The sequence below is a fragment of the Schistocerca cancellata genome, chromosome 1 (genome assembly GCF_023864275.1).
Source record: "Schistocerca cancellata isolate TAMUIC-IGC-003103 chromosome 1, iqSchCanc2.1, whole genome shotgun sequence".
Classification (NCBI taxonomy): domain Eukaryota; kingdom Metazoa; phylum Arthropoda; class Insecta; order Orthoptera; family Acrididae; genus Schistocerca; species Schistocerca cancellata.
This window is the reverse complement of record NC_064626.1, coordinates 285,521,335-285,540,956: the sequence shown is the minus strand read 5'-3', so window position 1 is coordinate 285,540,956 and position 19,622 is coordinate 285,521,335. Positions and strand designations below refer to the sequence as shown.

Sequence of the window (19,622 nt, the reverse complement as noted above, 5' to 3'; positions counted from 1 at the left end):
GAGGAAACTTAATGAAGAGCTAGAGCAGAAAGAACAAGCAGAAGAAATAGGGAAGAAATGGAAAACTATAGAAACTGCAGTTAAGACAGCAGCTGAAGAAGCTTTAGCAAAAGGAAAAGATAAGAAAGAAGAATGGATTAAAAATTTAGACACTAGAAATAGGTAAAGTACTAAATAAATAAATATGCTTATCTTAAGTATCTCAATGAAATGACTGAGGAGGATCATAAGATTTACAAACACTAGAGAAATGTGGCAAGTTTGAGCAGTAAAATGAGCTCAGTGAGAACCTTGGGATAGGTTTGCAAGCATAATAGAAGACAATAAAACAATGAAAACATTCAGTCAAATGGAAAAAGAAGTCGATCAAATAAATAACATCTAACAAGCAAAATGGATGAAAACTACAAGAACTTTTTATATGAATGAATGTGCTCTGCAGAGAATAGAGAGGGGGAAATTTAAATAGGATGTGTGGATAATTTATGTATGGGTGAACTAAGAGAAGCCCTGAACTCCACAAAGAATAGAAATGCTACTGGTATGGATGGTATCAATGCCGAACTTCTAAAATATGGAGGCACTCTACTACGTAAGAGAAAACAACATTTATTTAATATTTACTGCAGAAATGGAGCTATTCAAGAAGCATGGTCACAATCAAAGGAAATATAACTGGGTTTAAAAAAAAAGAGTCTGCAGCGTTTGCAAGAACTATAGAGGAATCAGCTTAATAGACACTACATCTAAATGTTATTCAAGACTAGTAAAAAAGACATTACGATTACTGCTGAAAGTTCATTTAAGGAAGATCAAATGGGATTTTGGAGGGGCAGGTCAACAGCCTATGCAGTATTTTTAATGAAACAAATAATTGAAAACTAGAGAAGATCATAATAGGGAAACCTATTTAGCATTTATTCATTTTATTAATGCTTTCAATAATATTGATAGAGAGAAACTATGGAGAATTATGAGAAAAACAGAATATTTATTACACCTGATAATTAAGTATTTACAAACACATGACTGTTATTTTAGCTATAAATTGTACTCTAATACAGCCTATAACTGCAAACAAAGGAGTTAGACAGGTGTGTAGAATTTCACCAACACTTTATAGTGTTTATTTAGATGATGCAATAAATGTGTGGAAGGAGATTTTTGACTGGGATATTAAGATTATCAGAAATTCCTGCTTGTGGTGGTGGCGGCGGCGGTGGTGGGGGTGCAATGGTGAAATGGATTGAAACTGGCCAACTCATTTATATAGAAAATGGGAATTGTAAGGTTCTGCTCCCTCCACTCTCTCTCTCCGGAAAAATTTCTGGTGACGTCCATGGTGGTGGATGTCTCACACTTGTGGTGTTGGCAAAGGAATGACATGTTTTGTGCAGAACTGAAAACAAGATGTGAAAAAAATCCCAAGATTGTCATTTAAGAGCATGACTTGCAGTGGTTGAAGATCTTGTGAAATATGTGCTTGAGGTTTTTTAGGACTCAGTGATACTGACATGGAGAAGTCTTCTCCAGCGGTGGGATTGATTTTTTAAACCAAATATACAACGATTTGGATTAAGATCCTGGGTATCGCACCCAGAAACTGTCCACCCTGGTGGGCCGTTGTTTACAAGTAATAGACCAAATAAAAAATTCTGAATTTTGTGATATACCAAATGACCCAGAGAGCTCCCTGTCACTGGTTGATAAGCAGCAGCCAGCAGAAAGTCACACTCTTAGCTCACTTATTTGTTTTATAGTTTAATTCTTAATTTCTTTGTTTGTTTTTGGGTACTTCCATAGTTAAATTCACAAATTTCAGGCCTATTACAGCATTTGAGAGTTGTAGTATTGCGTTTTAGTACCCATATAGTGTAAATCCGTGTAGTTGTCAGTCATCTGTCTTGAACAGCTTGTGAGATAAGAGCGGGGAAAAATTGTTAGGGATGGATAGGGACTGCACCTGTTGTGTACAGATTCAAGGGGAATTGGCCACCATCCGTAAACAGCTGGAAGCTGTGTTGGCTGTGGTCGAAAGGCTCCAGGCTGTTATTCAGGCGTCCCTGCCGGTCATCACTTGCCTGACAGTGATAGGCGAACTGTGGCGGGGTTGCGAGTCCCTGGGCGGAAGGCGGAAGTTGGTGCTGGCTGCAAGGCTGTACCCTTACGCCTCCATAACAGGTTTGAAGTACTGCCCACTGCTGAAAGTACTTCTGAGCCAGCGAGGGTGGCCTCACCTGTTCCGGCAGTGGCCGGTCTTCCTGAGAGGTCCAGACAAGCGTAGAGGGTGGCATTGCTTGTTATTGGGAGCTCCAATGTTAGGCAGGTTGTGGAGCCCCTTAGGGATAATGCAGCTGAGGACAGGAAGAAAGCCAATGTGCACTCTGTGTGCTTACCGGGGGAGTCGTCCAAGATTTGGAAAGGGTCCTTCCGGATGCCATGAAGGGTACAGGGTGCAGCCAACTGCAGGTGGTGGCTCATGTCGGCACTAATGACATGTGTCACTATGGATCGGAAGAGATTCTCTCTGGTTTCCAGGAGCTATCAGAGTTGGTGAAGACTGCTAGTCTCGCTAGCGAGATGAAGGCAGAGCTCACCATCTGCACCATTGTTGACAGGACTGATTGCGGGCCTTTGGTACAGAGCCGAGTGGAGGGTCTGAATCGGAGGCTTAGACAGTCCTGCGACTGTGTAGGCTGCAGATTCCTCAACTTGTGCCATAGGGTGGTGGGGTTTTGGGTTCTGCTAAATAGGCCAAGTGACTACTACACACCGGAGATGGCTACACGGGTAGCAGGGGCTGTGTGGCGTGGACTGGGTGGTTTTTATAGGTTAGACAGTCCCGGGAAAGATCGAAAAGGGCTCCAGTCTCAAAGGGTACAATGCAGAGAAATGACGAGAATCGACCAAGCAACAGTCGGTATTGTTGTTGTAAATTGTCGTAGCTGTGTTGGAAAAGTACCAGAGCTTCAAGCGCTGATAGAAAGCTTTGAAGCTGAAATCATTATAGGAATAGAAGCTGGCTAATGCCGGAGATAAATTCTGCTGAAATTTTTACAGAGGCGCAAACCGTGTTCAGAAAGGATAGATTAAATAAAGTAGTTGGTGGTGTGTTTGTGTCTGTTGGTAGTACTTTATCTTCTAGTGAAGTTGAAATAGATAGTTCCTGTGAATTACTATGGGCAGAGGTTATACTCAATAGCCATACCAAAATAATAATTGACTCCTCCTACTGATGCCCCGACTCAGATGTTATAATAGCTGAACAGTTGAAAGAAAACTTGAATCTCATTACAAATAAGTACCCCACTCATACAGTTAGAATGGGTGGAGACTTCAATCTACCCTCGATTTGTTGGAGAAAATACGTGTTCAAAGCCGGTGGTAGACATAAAACATCTTCCGAAATTATACTAAATGCTTTCTCTGAGAATTACTTTGAACAATTAGTTCATGAGCCCAGACGAATCACAAATGGTTGCAAAAACACACTTGATATCTTAGCCACAGATAGTCCTGATCTAATAGAGAGCATCATGACAGATACAGGGATTAGTGAACACAAGGTCATTGTAGCAAGGCTCAAAATCATATCAACCAAAAACACTAAAAATAAATGCAGAATATATCTATTTAAAACAGCAGATAAAAATTCTCGTGATGCCTTCCTAAGAGAGTGTCTCCATTCCTTCCAAGCTAATTATGTAAGTGTAGACCAGATATGGCTCAAATTCAAAGATACAGTATCGACAGCAATAGATAGATTCATATGGCATAAGTTAATAAGAGACAGGACTGATACACCATGGTACACAAAACAGGTCAGAACACTGTTGCAGAAGCAACGAAAGAAGCATGCCACATGCAGAACAACACAAAATTCCCAAGACTGGCTAAGTTTCACAGAAGCTCAAAATTTAGTGCGGATGTCAATACAGGATGCTTTTGATAGTTTCCACAATGAAACATTGTCTCAAAATATGGTAGAAAGCCCAAAGAGATTGTCGTCGTATGTAAAGTACACCAGTGGCCAAAAACAGTCACTACCGTCACTGCACGATAGCGATGGAAATGTTACCGATGATGGTGCCACTAAAGCGGAGTTACTAAATACAGTTTTCCGTAATTCCTTCATGAAAGAAGACTGAAGTAAATATTCCGAAATTCGAAACCAGAACAGCTGTTAGCATGAGTGACATAAAAGTAAATATCTTAGGTGTTACGAAACAACTCAAATCGCTTAAGAAAGGCAAGTCTTCCGGTCCAGATGGTATACAATCAGGTTCATTTCAGAGTATGCAGACACAATAGCGCCTTTCTTAGCAATCGTACACAACCGCTCACTTCACGAAAGTTCTGTTCCAAAAGACTGGAAAGTAGCACAGGTAACACCAATATTCAAGAAAGGAAATAGGAGTAACCCATTGAATTACAGACCCGTATCACTGCAGTTTGCAGTAGGATTTTGGAGTATATACTATACTCGAACATTATGAATCACTGTGAAGAAAATGACTTATTGATACATAACCAACACGGATTCAGGAAACATTGTTCTTGTGCAACACAGCTAGCTTGTTATTCCCATGAGGAAATGAGTACTGTCGACAAGGGATCTCGGATAGATTCCATATTCCTAGATTTCCAGAAGGCTTTTGATACCGTTCCTCACAAGCTACTATTAATGAAATTTTGTGCATATGGAGTATCGTCTCAGTTGTGTCACTGGATTTGTGATTTCTTCTGAGAGGTCACAGTTTGTGGTGATAGATGGTAAATCATCAAGTGGAACAGAAGTGATATCTGGCATTCTGCAAGGTAGTGTCATAGGCCCTCTGCTGTTTCTGATTTACATAAATGATCTAGGTGATAATCTGAGCAGCCCCCCCGTAGATTGTTTGCAGGTGACACTGTAATTTACCGTCTAGTAAAATCATCAGACGATCAATTCCAATTATAAAATTATTTAGAGAGAATTTCTGTATGGTGCGAAAAGTGGCAATTGGCACTTAACAAAGAAAAGTGCGAGGTCATCCACATGGGTACTAAAAGAATCGGATAAATTTTGGGTATACGATAAATCGCACAAATCCAAGGGCTGTCAATTTGACTAAATACCTAGGAATTACAACTACCAGCAACTTTAATTGGAAAGATCACATAGATAACATTGTGGGGAAGGCGAAACAGAGACTGCACTTTGTTGGCAGAACACTTAAAAGATGCGACAAACCCGCTAAAGAGACAGCCTACATTACACTTGTCTGTCGTCTGCTGGAATATTGCTGTACAGTGTGGGATCCTCACCAGGTAGGATTGACGGAGGAAGTCGAAAAAGTGCAAAGAAGGGCAGCTCGTTTTGTGTTATTGCACAACAGGGGTGAGTGTGTCACTGATATGATACGTGAGTTGGGGTGGCAGTCACAGAAACAAAGGTGGTTTTCTTTGCGGCGAGATCTATTTACGAAATTTTAATCACCAACTTTGTCTTCCGAATGCAAAAATATTTTGTTGACACCCACCTATGTAGGGAGAAATGATCATCATAATAAAATAAGAGAAATCAGAGCTCGAACAGAAAGATTTAGGTGTCCTTTTTTCCCATGCCCCATTCAAGAGTGGAATGGTAGGGAAGTAGTATGAAAATGGTTCGATGAACCCTCTGCCAGGCACTTAAAAGTGTGAATTGCAGAGTAACGATGTAGATGTAGACCTTAAAGTTCTGCTTCATACCATGGTTGCATGGTGTAGAGGATAGGGTAATAGCTTCACCCACAGGAGGTTGTGGGTTCTTATCTTGTCAGGTGCAGTATATTTTTTAAAAATACATATTGTAATTGACTCTGATCATCATTGTTATTCAATTAATTGATTTAAATTTAATTTTTTATGTCTCTTCTTTTGTCGCATCATTTTAATCACAGTATGAACTTTCTAGTTGGTTTCAGTTTTTCTTTATATCATTCTTTTTCCACTCAGAATTTTTGTAAATGTAATTTAGTTACATTTGTCTATTATGATATTAAATTATTTGAAAATTCTTATCTGTCAGTTAAAAAACAAAAGACAGAATAATCTATTTATATTGACTGTGCAGTTGTCTGAAAATGTATTTTTCATTACCAAATGTGCAATTTGTTTTGCATGGTAGTCGCCATACAACCATTCAAAACTTAAACTAAATACCTATTGCACTATGGACAGAATAAGCAGATGAATATTTAAATGAAAGAATGATTTATTAGTAAAATGGACTTGAAACAAAATGAGAGATACATATAATGGAGGCAGTAATGTGAACAAAAAAAAAAAAAAAAAAAAAAAAAAAAAAAAAAAAAAAAAAAAAAAAAAAAAAACCAGACATCTTTGGTTGTCGGGTGTTCTGCCGGATATCAGCGCCGTACTTGCACGATATTTCGGTCACGTAGCTCGTGGCCTTCATCAGGTAGGACCTGAGACTGCTCCTCGAGTGGACCTGGTCCAGTATTTATACCTATGGCCTTCCCCCTCCACCAACGGCTGCAGGCACTTCCTCTGTGGTCCGCCGGGAAAGCCTGAAGAAGGAAGAAAAAAAAAAAAAAAACAGGATTAGAAAACAAAAGAAATTAAATCAAAATTAAGAGATGAAAGTAATTAACAACACATGAACAAAGATGTCAAATGGGAAAAAATGATTGGAAGAAAAATGAGAGCAAATGAAGTAGTTTATAGGATGATTAAAATTATGTGACAAAGGAATGGAAATAGAAAATTACATTTAAATCAATTGCTTCAATAAAAATGATGATCAAAGTAATTTCGATAAAGATTTTAAAATAAAAGAAAGAAAAAGTATTGTAACTTACAAGATTTGAAATCACAAACTGCAAGTTTGTGAAGCTATTATCCTGTACGTTATATCATGCAGCCAGACAATATATTGCAACTTTTTTTAATGGTATTGAGTGTCACACAAAATTTTGAAGTTTTTTTCCTCAGTTATTTTCAAACGAGGGCCCACCAGGGTGAATGGTTGCAGTGTGTGACATGTGCGATCTTAACCTACATAACTGTATAGAGGGTTGCATAAAGTTGATTCCACCACAGGGGACCTCTCCTTGTAAGTGGTAAGGGAATATCTAGTTGGTGGCTGATTGAAAGTGGCAATATTTTTTGTGTCAAAAGCCAGAGTTCTGTGCGGATGCTGTTTAGCGGTTAACTAGGTAGCATACTGTCTGCCTTAAAAACATAGAGGTGCAGAAGATTACTGTCTAATTTAGATTACTCCTTTTTCTTGATTGCAGATGAAGGTAGGTAACCAAATAAATTCAGAAGGACCAGGTTAGGGAATGTGTGTTCAGGTTCTGGAGTAAGGCACGAAGCTGATCTGCCATGGGCCCAGTTTTTGTAGATGTCTTCAATGAATCTGAATGAGACAGGGTTTTGGGTGGATTTGAAGGTTTCTTTTAGTTCACTGATAAACTTGTGGCATGGGAGCTCCTGACAATTTTCTTACGTTCATGGAGTTTGTGTTCAAAGGAGAAATACCACCAGAAGGTGGTTTCCCATGAGGTTTAGGAATGAGGTGGTAGATTTGATACCAGTAGATTGCTGGGAATGGGATATTGGTCTACAGAGGTAAGTTAGGGAGGTAGTGGAGGATACAATTAACATTTGGATGTTGGAAGGGTGATACTGGTGATGCTGTTACTTTATGAAAGCAGATGATGTTTCTGTGGAAGTGTTGTTAACAGCCATGATGGGCCAGCAAGTTAAGAGAGTGCTGGAATTAGTTTATGGAGATCTGTCAGCAGCTTAAAAATAGCTGTCTAGGGTGTAAAGATGAAGGTTGATTCAAGTAATAGACTTTCGAAAGAGCTTAATGTTTTGCCAAGCTGCTAGGCGTGTAAGTGGAGTTGTCAGGAAGTTGCTGTAAAATGTGAAGTCCTGGTTATTTTTAGCTAATGAATAGCAGTTTTTCAGAGAGCATGTTCTAGGGTAGTGTCTTTCATGAGTCGTGAAAAACTTGTTTTTGTGTGTGTGTGTGTGTGTGTGTGTGTGTGTGTGTGTGTGTGTGTGTGTGTGTTACTACTCTCAGGTGTGAGAATGTAAGTTCACTGGCTTAGCAAACCTTCTCATAGGATAATGTTGTTCCAGTTGTTAGAGGACAAGGATCTTGGGATCTTGGTCTCAGAGATGGGCTAGAGGAAATTTCCAGAGAGTAAAAGGAATTTGTAACACCATCAAATGTCCATACATGGAGCTCACGTCTCCTTGCCACCACAGAGCCTGAGCCCTTATAGCACTACTTGTATTTCTGTGCTGCAAGTGTATATTCTTTCTTCCACTCTACCTTTCCATTGGATGATTTTCTTGGTGCTGATTGTGCTTGGGTCTTTTGTGATTTGGGCATTTGTTTTCTTACCTTCAAGCTTTCTTAAACTCCTTTTCACTATTAATTGTGTGGTCCTGTTGTTGGGTCTGACTTGATACTTCGTTCCTAAATTTTGTAGAAGTGCAGGTCGCCCAGTGCAGTATATATTCGTTGTGCCTTTGTTTCTTTGCACACTTCTTTCTTGAAACAGTAATACATCAAAAACCCAGCATGGTTGCCATTCTGATGTGGGGGAGAGGAGCTTCATCAAGTACCATCATGGCGGCAGCCCTCTAACCATGCAGTGATCTGTTGGTGCCTTATCCGGAAACTCCCCATGCAAGTCAGAGTAAGCACCCATCAAGGCTGGGGAACTGGCTTTACAAGTAACAGTTTACTGACCATTGCTGTGGCTGGGTGTACCTGTGGGGAGAGCCTCCGTTTGGAATGGGTGTGAACGTGAGGGAAGATTCACACATGAAGCGAATTAAACTTTCTTCCACTGGTGGTTGCATGGTCCCAGCAGTCTCTTCTGAAGCAAAGACACATCACAATGTGGAGAGTTATGACCCCAAAATGATCTCTTCCCTGGATACTACATGGGAGGAACATAGGGCTCAGACACTTGCTTTGTTGCAGGACACAGAGGGATTTCTTTTTTACTACAAAGTCGTCGTTCTTCATAGAGCATCTCATGGGCAGGTTTGCTGAAGTGATAGTGATTTCAAAAACTGAGAAGTGGCTCCATTCTGCTTAAAATGGCCACCTGCTGCTCTGTCACGGGTGCTGCTTGCTTGCTACAAGCTGGTTGATATTCCCGTCACTGTAATCCCCCATAAAAGTCTGTATATGGTACAGGGTATCTTTTACCACCAAGATTTCCTTTCACAGATTGATGATGAGGTGCATGCCCTTTTTGAGTGACAGGATGTGCATTTTGTCTGTGTCCAGCTGCGCCAAAACACAACAGAGTGTATACTGTAGCCTTCATCTTGGCCTTCAAAGGTGACTTATTGCTGGACAGAAGGTCAAGATGATTGTGTACCGGGATGTGGCTATCAGTTGCACATGAACGCTCCTTGTGCCCTTCTCCCCATCTGTGTCAACTGTGAGGAGCACTAACCCCCGTTTTGCCAGACTGCATTGTCTTCAAAAGCAAAAATAAAATTCAGGAATAAAAAATCCGTGACCACCTGACAGAAGAGGTTAAGAAGAAATACGCTTGCCTACATCCTAGTGTGCAAAATGGTGTATGCTACTGCTACGATGATGCTGTCCACTTCAGTGATGTGCCATTGCCCTCTATATCTGCTATATCTTGCTGTTGGGGTAATTCGGCTTCACTCCCTTCCCTTGTTGTTGGGGCTCCCCCACACCCTCTTTGAGAGAGCTGACTCCCTATCTAATGGGGACATCAATTCCCAGCCCCTAGCTGTTGAGGCAATGTTCTCATCTAGCACCCCTTACCAGGAAGGTGTCCCTCAGGACACTTCCTTCCCAGCTATCTGCTGACCTGCAACCAGATGCCAGGTGGTGGCAGCAGGAGCCAGAGGCTGCAGGTCGTAGTTCCTCCTCTGTCCCTGAATCTGAGGCAGAGAAGTGCTTAGAAGTCCAGGTCATGTAAGAACAAAAGGTTGTCCAAAAAGATAGAGATTCTGATGGTTCCCGTCCCACCAGACCCCCCCCACATGTTCTGGCTCTGTATCCACGGCTGTGCTCCAGATGACCTCTAAGGTTTTGTACCCTCCACCCTACCCCCCACCCCACCCCTCCCCATCCCACTCTACCCTACCCCCCATCCCAGCTCCTACCATCCCCCCTGGTTTGGCCCAAATGTGTATTGACAGTTTATTTTCACAACCAGTAGCAGTATGCGCCCGTGAAGTATGACCCACCACCTTGGTCCCTGCAAGCATCCGCAGGATAGTGATAGTGTAATCATCCACTGGAACAGTAGTGTTCTTTTCACCACGCGGGTAAGCTATTACATCATTTGTACACTTCCATTACTTTTTGCATCGCACTCCACTCAGCTTGTTTCCCAACAATCCGGACCCTTACCGTCCATGGCTATAGGGGCTGTTTTAAAGATCTCACTAACTAGGGAATGGCATTGAGTGGTGGTTGCACATACGTTGTGGACTGTTTCTACAGCAAACATGTGCCACTCAACAAGGCTTTAAAGCCTGTGGCTGTTTGTGTGAAGACATCTCAGGAATTTATTGTGTGTGACATGTAACTTCCTCCTGATGATGAAATAGCCCAGAACACATTTTGTGTACTGTTTTCTCAGCTCCCCTTCCCTTCCTAATATTTGGTGGATCCAGTGTCCACAACCCTTTGTGGGTTGGAACTACAACCACTGCCCGTAGTAAAGCTGTCGAAAACTTGCTTGCAAAGGTCAATCTTTGTCTCTTGAATGCTGGTGTTTCCACACACTTAGGTGTGGCATATGGGTCTTGCACAGCCATTAATCTTCCCATTTATAGCCCTTGTGTTCGCCTGTCCATCCATTGAGGAGTCCATTTTTATGACCTGTGCAACAGTGATCATTTTCTGATTGTTTTGACCCTCCCTCAGCATCACTTGTCTGGGTGTCCATCCAGGTGGGGTCTCACTAATGTTGATGTGGTTGCTTTTATGGCTGTCTTTGTGCTTTGCACCTCACCACATGGAGGTATTGACGCAGTTTTCCGGAATATAACTGCAGCCATTCTATTGGCAGCTGACTCAGCAATCTTCTTTTCATTCGGATCTCTCCCCACTCTGCCCTTGTCTCAGAAGACAGTACCTTAGTGAACCTGCGAAATTGCCATGGCAATTAGAGGTCACATGCGGGCTCTCCGTAAGCGATATCCATTGATACAGTACCTCACTGCCTTTAAACAGCTCTATACACAGGTCCTCCACCTCATAAAAAGACAGGAATGGCAATGGGTGCGGTATATTGCTACCATTGGACCATGTATCCCTCCTTCACAGGTTTAGGCAAAGATTCAACGCCTCTATGGACATCAGTAACCACGGGTTTACCTGGTATCTCTTTGAATGATGATGTCTAGACTGATCCAGATGCTGTTGCAAAATATTTTGCTTTTCATTATGCTTAAGTCTCTGCGTCTGAGAATTATCAGCCTGCATTTTGTATCCTCAAATGGTGGGTAGAGTGACTCCCTTTACCATTTACTACACATCACTTGAAACCTTACAATTCTCCATTCAGTGAGTGGGAATTGCTCAGTGCCCTAGCCCTCTGTCCTGATGCAGCCCCAGGGCCAGACTGCATCCACAGCCATATGATCAAATGCTTGTCAGTGGATTGCCAATGTCACATCCTTGACAATTTCAGCTGTTTGTGGAGGGAGGGTCAGTTCTTGTCTCAGTGGCAAGAAAGTGTGGTCATTCCAGTACTGAAACCAGGTAAACATCCTCTTGAGATGGACAGCTGTCAACGAGTTAGCCTTGCTAATGTTCTCTGCATGTTGCTCGTATGTCTGGTGAGCCAACAGCTGTGTTTGTACCTTCAATCTTGTGGTGTTTTGACTCCATCCCAGGGTGATTTTTGCTAAGGCCATTCTACTGCTGACAAGTTTGTCTCTCTGGAGTATGCCATTTGGTCAGTTTTTCTTGTTGCCAATATCTGATCGGTATCTGACTTGCATACAGCTTAAGACACCACCTCCAACCCCCCCCCCCCTCCCCCCATATACAAGAGAATTATGCCCCACATTTGTATTGGGTATCAAATGATCTAGCTATAGCTGTGGGATCTACAGTGTCACCCTCCCTGTATGCTGATGAGTTTTGCACTATTGCTCCTCAACTGTGGGTGTTGTTGAACGCCAACTGCAGGATGCCATACGAAAGTGTGGTCCTGGGCTCTCACCGATGGCTTCCAGTTTTCCATTGCCAAGACATGTCATGCACTTCCATCAGCAGTGTACTGTCCGTCCCCAATTTTTTAAAAAATTAGTCTTCAATACCCAGTTTATGCGACTCCCCATCTGCAAATATGCTTGTTTGTCACACCTAATATTCCTTGCTGTCTCAGTAGCACCAGCTGGGATGCAGACTGCTCTCTACACATCTGCGGCTCTACAAAGCTGTGATCTTGTTGCATCTTGATTATTGAAGCCTGTTGTATGGCTCAGCATTACCTTCAGCTTTGTGGATGCTGGACCTGATGCACCATTGTGGTATTGGACTTGCGACAGATGTCTTTAGGACCAGCCCTGTGAACAGCCTACTCCTGGAGGCTGGTGTCCCTACCCTACGAATCAGGCATCAACAACTGCTGCTCACCTAAGCAATACACGTTCACGAACCCATCGAGCATCCGAACTACTGTAACCTTTTACCTGGTAGGGAAATCTATCTCTCACAACAGAGGCCAATCTCTGGCATCACGATTGAAGTTCACTAGAGAAGTCTCTGCTCTGAACTCCAGTTTCTCCATTGTCGCCTCTTGTCAGGGAGAAATTGCATGTGCCCATTTGGACAGAAAGACTCAATAGACCCTATGGTACTTCACCATCTGTTCCTTGACGTCCATGACGCAATTCCATGCTCAGATATGGTGTACACAGACGGCTCTCGGTTGATGGACAAAATGGTTTTTGCGTACACACATGCAAATGGAGTAAACTATACTCCCTGCTGAACAGATGGAGTGTATTCACTGCAGAATTGGTGGCCATTGCTCAAGCCCTCAGCCACCTTTGTTCTTGCACTGGTGAGTCATTCTTAACTGGCAGTGACTTCTTCAATAGTCTTCAGGCTTTTGAAAGTGCTACCCTCGACACCAGTTGGGTGACTATTCAGGACCTACTGTATGACCTTCACCATGCTGGTCAGTTGGCCATCTTTGTATGGACATAAGGTCATGTTGGGATCCCATAAAATGAACGGGATCACTTGTTGGCCAAGTTGGCTATCAGGATGCCGACTTTGGAGACCAGAACCCGACCTTTAGGAAACTCTACGCCAATGGTTGTTGGAGGACTGGGATACAGAATGATGTGCCCTGGTTTCTCCAAATAAACTGTGAACCTTAGAGGACACCATGACCCTTTGGCAGGCTTCCCTTAATGTTCTTGCAGAGAACTAACTGTCCTCTGTTAGCTTTGTATTGGCCACACTTGGCTGACCTATGGCTACAACTCCAGCGTGAGGAGCCACCCCACTGTTGTCTCATGGTGGCCCACATCCTACTGGACTTCCCTAATTTGGCCACCTTGCGGCGAAACATTGAACTTCTGACATGTTACGTCTGCTGCTATCAGATGGTTTTTATTCCTTTCTGTGACATAGGGCATATTAGCCTCGTTGGCTGCTTGAGGGGCTGGAGGAGTGCCTCATTGTGGGGTATGATCTGATGGGCCCATGACTGCCCTTGCTCAATGGTAGGGCCTGGCTCTTGCTTTTTCCACCTTTTTAAATCATCTTTAGTTACATCCGTTGATGATTGGCTTGACTAGTCATCATTGTTTGCTTTCCTTAGATTCAATATTGCCCATGTAGCTAGTTCTCTTATTGTAATGAAATGTGTGGAAGGAGTAGTCGGATGCAGAGGGTGTCTCTCAAGTCGCATAACGTGTCCCGGGAGCCTTCATCTGCTTTCCCGGCAGGGCAACTCGCGCACCTTCTAGTTTTTACCCCTCTCTCACTTCTTCTTGAGTCTATCTTTTGGCTTTCTTGATTCTCAGATACAATAGTCCACTGGGATTTTTCTTTTGGGTCCTTCCTCTTTCATTACTATTCCTAGCTTGACACACAGAAGCCTCATAGTTCGTTCCCTTTAACTCTTATCAATCCATCCAGCCATCCAACAACCATGAGTAAGTCAACGCTTGTGTAGCGCGATTGTGTAGGAACAGGTGGTTAGGATTAGTGACTGAATTGAAAATTTGGTTAAAGTAATGCTCGTCGGAGAAGGCAGTAAGTTGCCCACAATGCAAAAGCTGCTTTTTCTTCTTCTTCTTTTCCATCCATCAGTAAAACATACAAAAAATTGCAGCATTCATTTCATGTGGACATAATTTAAAATAAAAATGTGACATCTAAGTTTCAAAGTTCATTAGGTATTATGGCAAAAATGGTGGAAAATGAATATGAAACTCGTCACAGTGGTACACATCTTAAGAACTGAATTGATGGGGAGGACACACAGGGTCAGATCTGTATGGAAGAGCCAGTAAAAATGAAAGAATTAGAAGAGAACAGTTTCCGGTGTGTAAAGATTGGCTCAGTGTGCAGTGAAAAAGATTGGAATAAAGAGGTGTATGGAAATAGGAAAAAAAACTTCAAAATCCTGAATACTAAACTGTAATGCATAGAGTACATTAAAAATGAACAGAAATTTTGAAGAATGAGAAACAGCAAAGTGTAAGAAGTTAGTCAGAAGAAAATTACAATTGTGATAACTGAATTGTAACATGCCTCAGGATACAGTGTCGTCTATATATTATTCAATTAATTCAGCATTTACAAGGTGTGTAGCCACTTCAGTCTAAAGCTAAGAAAAAAATTTTCAATCTTTGTTTCCATGTCTCTGTCTCCTCTTGTCCTCTGCCTGTTCAAACCTGCACCTTTGTACAGTTCTTTATCCAAGTGGTCAGGCCATGTGTTGTAGTCTTTCTGTGTTAGTCCACTATAGTACTACCTTCGTCCTTTTTCTGTCCTCTTTTTGTGCAGCATGTCTTTCTTATTTCCCTTTTAGAGCCTTTACCCTTTCCACAATATCCTGAACTCATTTCTTTTCCTAACTTTCTTAATGAGATCAAGGAGTGACCTTGTCACAGCTCTCTGAGATGTCTGAAGTTTTGTTTTGAGGAACTCGTTTAAAATCAAAGTTTCAGTGCCATATGTTAGTACAGGAAGAACACACTGTTCAAAAACGATCTTCTTTCAAGTTTGTTGGCATATTGGATTTAAAAAAGCTGCATTCCTCTCATAAGCCCTCCAGAGTAGCATGATTTGGTGCAAAATGTCAGGTTTTACGTCTCCTTGGATATCAGCCAACTGTCATAGACATATATGTTTGTTACAGCTTTTTGGAGAATTGTTGTTGACCGGTTTATTCTGAATCCCACTTTTTCACTACCTGATAAATCCTTTATATGGGATTGATATTCTGTCGTATTGTTAGCTAGGATTACTGTAACTTCTGCAAGTGTAAAGTTCATGAGATTTTTCTAGTTATTCTAATTCCCCTTCCTTTCCAATTAATTTTGAACATAGCCGTCTGAAGGACTGCTGTGAATTTTTTTTGGGATATAGGGTCACTCTGTTTTACTCCTTTTCCAATGAAAAATTCTCTTGTATGTTATACTATGCTGATAGAAGCCATCAAGGTAACATAGTTGCTCATAATATATGTATCTTGTTTCCATATGTTGTTCGGTCAGTGCCTGTATAACTGCATTGCAGCTGACAAAATCAAAAGCCCTTTCAGAATCTGTCAAAGCTACGCATAGTGGCATTTCATATTCATTTGCTTCACTAATTACTTCAACTGCCCTGATTTCAGCTGTTAATTTCCACGGTTGTGTAGTAACTTTCATTGATCCCCCAGTTTTTTTTCCCCTGAGTTGTCATTATCATTTTTGTTAGTTTTTCTTCTGCTGACTCTTCCAATCTCATCTGAAGAGTCCGCTGTAATTCATTCTTTTACATTTAATTTATCCGTGTTGATAGTTCCTTTTTTAAAAAACTAATATTGGTTTCCTTCTTTCTTGCTGGATACTTGTGCACACTTTCACTCTTACCAGTCTATGGTCATCACCAGTATTCAGTTGGCTTTAAAACTGAAATGTCTTTGATTATTTCGTTTTGGTTTGCAATAATAAAATTTATTTAATTCAGAGTCTCATGATATGGACTTCACGTCCATTTTTATGTTTTTTCTTACAAACGTTGTTCATGATGAAAAAATTCTCTCCAGCAAACTGAACTAGCCTTTTGCCTCTTTCATTTCTGCTGTTGATTCCAAGGAAAGCTACAGAACTTCAGCTTTCTTGATTCCAACTTCGACATTTAAATCCCCAAATATTAATTTAAAATGACTGTCTTATCCTTTATCATGTATGTATTTTATCTGCTCATAATACTCTCGAATATGATTTCAAAATTAATGTCATTTAACTTAGTATCTGATTGCATGTTAATTATACTGTGATTACTGAATTTGTAGTAAGAACATTTTTGATGATGTCATAGATTATGTAATAAAATGTAGCCATTACCTTAAATCTATTATTTTGTGCTCAAAATGGTGTATGACATTATTAAACAAGTTTTTTCCTTGAGGTGGTGGAATCCTGGGTTAATGACTTCTCATTTTAATTTTTCATTTCATAACCAGAAGCGTTATGCAATTTAGTATGCATACCTTCGAAAACCAGGAAGATTATGAGACATGTATTTGGATGTGTAGAAAGTTAAAGCTAGTATAGCATCATTTAATTTAGTTGCTGTGAGAGCTATGGAAACCATTGTCTGATGTGTGTCAGATATAAGTTCAATAGTTTCTACTTAGTCAACATACTATAGTTATTAGAAAATTCTATCAGTATTTATATTTAGTTGTATGAGAAGCCCATTTCTAGTTTATTTTTTATTGTGCATTGTAAATGTACCATTTGGTGACAATAGAAAATGAGATACATATTTAAGTACACGCACCTATCTGTATGTACCTTGGCTTCTTAGAACAGTAACCTTACTGAATAATATTCTAGATATACAATTTTATTTTTTCCTGTTTCTAACTGTATTAATATTATTAACTATCTATAGGCACTTTGTCTCCCTCGATTGATGTGTACTCATTTGGAATGTGTGCACTGGAGATGGCAGCACTGGAAATCCAAGGAAATGGTGATTCTGGTAGTCTGGTAACAGATGACCACATAGATAGGACAATAGATTCTTTGGATGACCCACAGCAGAGGGATTTTATTCGTCAGTGCCTGAAAAAGGATCCACAAGAACGTCCAAATGCACGGGAACTTCTTTTTCACCCTCTTCTGTTCGAAGTCCATTCTCTGAAGCTTCTGGCTGCCCATACGTTGGTTAACACTACAGGTATAATTTGTACATAACCTGAAATCATTTAAATCATAGCTGTTAAGGTAGTTTAGGGAAAGCATCATGTTAACAGATTTTCATAAGAAACAAATGCAACAGTAATGGAGCTGCCTGTCAGCATGACAGCTGCCACTGTTGGCTCTTCACATTTAAAATTATAAAGCAGTCTTTATTAGTTGTAAAAGCTGCTAGCAACCAGTATATAAGGCTATAAGGCTGGCTCTCTGTCTGTCTGTGTGTGTGTGTGTGTGTGTGTGTGTGTGTGTGTGTGTGTGTGTTTTATGTACAGTGTGTCTTAAAATAACATTTAAACAGTGAGTACAATTTACGTAACAATGAAGTTTTTCTATGGAAAGAATTCACTCATAAATAGAGAAAATCTTAGGAGAGACTCAAGGTTGCTGTATTCTGTCACATATAACGAAACATTATTCAAGTTCTGGAATAAATCAGAGAGAGACTGAACATAACTAAACATTGTTTCCTGAAGAGAAAAGCTGAACATAAGAGTGAGAATCGGTATCATATGTTGTTCTAAACACAGTAAAAGTTCTGAGAAATCTACCTTATCTTTTGTTTATTTACATTCTGAAAATTATATAGTGAAGGAAAGCATTCAGGGATTAATGTTACACCAGCAGGCAAAAGATCCCCTTTTGGCTGCTTCTGTAAAGTGTACTAACAATCAGTTGCAAAATGGTTCAAATGGCTCTGAGCACTATGGGACTTGACATCTTAGGTCATCAGTCCCCTAGAACTTAGAACTACTTAAACCTAACCAATCTAAGGACATCACACATGTCCATGCCTGAGGCAGGATTCAAACCTGCGACCGTAGCAGTCCCGCGGTTCCGGACTGTAGTGCCTAGAACCGCGCGGCCACCGCGGCCGGCAATCAGTTGCACTTATTGATGATCTCCATACATTTATAACTATGGAAATGACTTCAAGAGTCCTTCCGTTGTGTATTATAAATCAGGAGAATAAGGATGGCTAGAGGACAAATGTAGGGATTTAGAAGCAATTATACTGCCTGCAGCAAAATTAAAGATGGCTTTGTGGAAGAGAGAAGCAGATGTATGAATATGAAGAGCTAAGTTGGAAAGCCAGTCCTAAGCAAAGAAGGGAAAGCTAAAAGGTGGAAGAACTATCTAGAGGATCTATACAGGGGAGAACTTAAAGGCAGTATTATAAAAATGGAAGAGTGGAAGAGGGTGTATATGAAGATGAGATTGGAGATAAGATACTGTGGGGAAAAACATGATAGAGCACCAAGAGACCTAAGTCGAAGCTAGGCCCCAGAGTAGGAAAAAAAAAATTCTGTCAGAACCACTGATAACCTTGGGAGAGCCAGACATGATGAAGCATCTTCCATCTGATGTGCAAGATGTAGGACACAGGCAAAAATGTCTCAGACTTAAAGAGATATGTAATAATTCCAATTCCAAAGAAAGCAGATGCTGACAGGTGTGAATATTATCAAACTAAAAGTTTAATAAGTCATGGCTGCAAAATTCTAACACACATTCTTTGTAGAAGAATGAAAAATGGTAGAAGCCGACCTCTGGGAAGATCAGTTTGGATTTCAGGGAAATGAAGGAAAACACATGGCAATACTGACCCTACGACTTATCTTAGATCTAGAAGATAGGTTAAGGAAAGATGAGCCTACATTTGTAGCATTTGTAGACTTAAAGAAAGCTTTTGACAGTACTTACCGGAATACTGTCTTTGAAATTCTGAAGGCAGAAGGGGTAAAATACAGGGATCAAAAGGCTATTTACAACATGCACAGTAAGAAGACAAGAGTTACACGATTCAAGGGGCATGAAAGGGAAGCAGTAAGCAGTGGTTGAGAAGGGAGTGAGACAGGTGTGTAGCGTGTCACCACTGTTATTCAGTCTGTATATTGAGCAAGCAGTAAAGGAAACAACAGAAAAATTTGGTGTAGCAATTAAAATTTAGGGAGAAGAAATAAAATCTTTGAGTTGCTTTGCAGATTGATGATGAAATCTGTCATAGACAGCAAAGATCTTGGAAGAGCAGTTGAATGGAATGGGATGAGTCTTCAAAGGAGGATATAAGATGAACATCAACAAAAGAAAAACAAATATATGGGAATGTAGTCTGGTTTTGAGGGAACAAGGCACACAGTAGTGAATGACAGAAGCTTTTGAAATGT

The 19,622-nt window shown here is 40.8% G+C and overlaps 1 protein-coding gene across 2 annotated transcripts in view; it reads left to right on the top strand.

Annotated features, from left to right (window-relative positions):
- The window catches only part of LOC126171387 (nuclear receptor-binding protein homolog), a 456,634-nt gene that overhangs the window by 376,699 nt on the left and 60,313 nt on the right, over positions 1 to 19,622 (top strand). For both annotated transcript variants that reach the window (XM_049920795.1, XM_049920796.1), the window contains one exon: positions 17,150 to 17,437. In XM_049920795.1, coding sequence (XP_049776752.1) covers positions 17,150 to 17,437 — 288 coding nt within the window. The remainder of the gene's footprint in view (positions 1 to 17,149; positions 17,438 to 19,622) is intronic.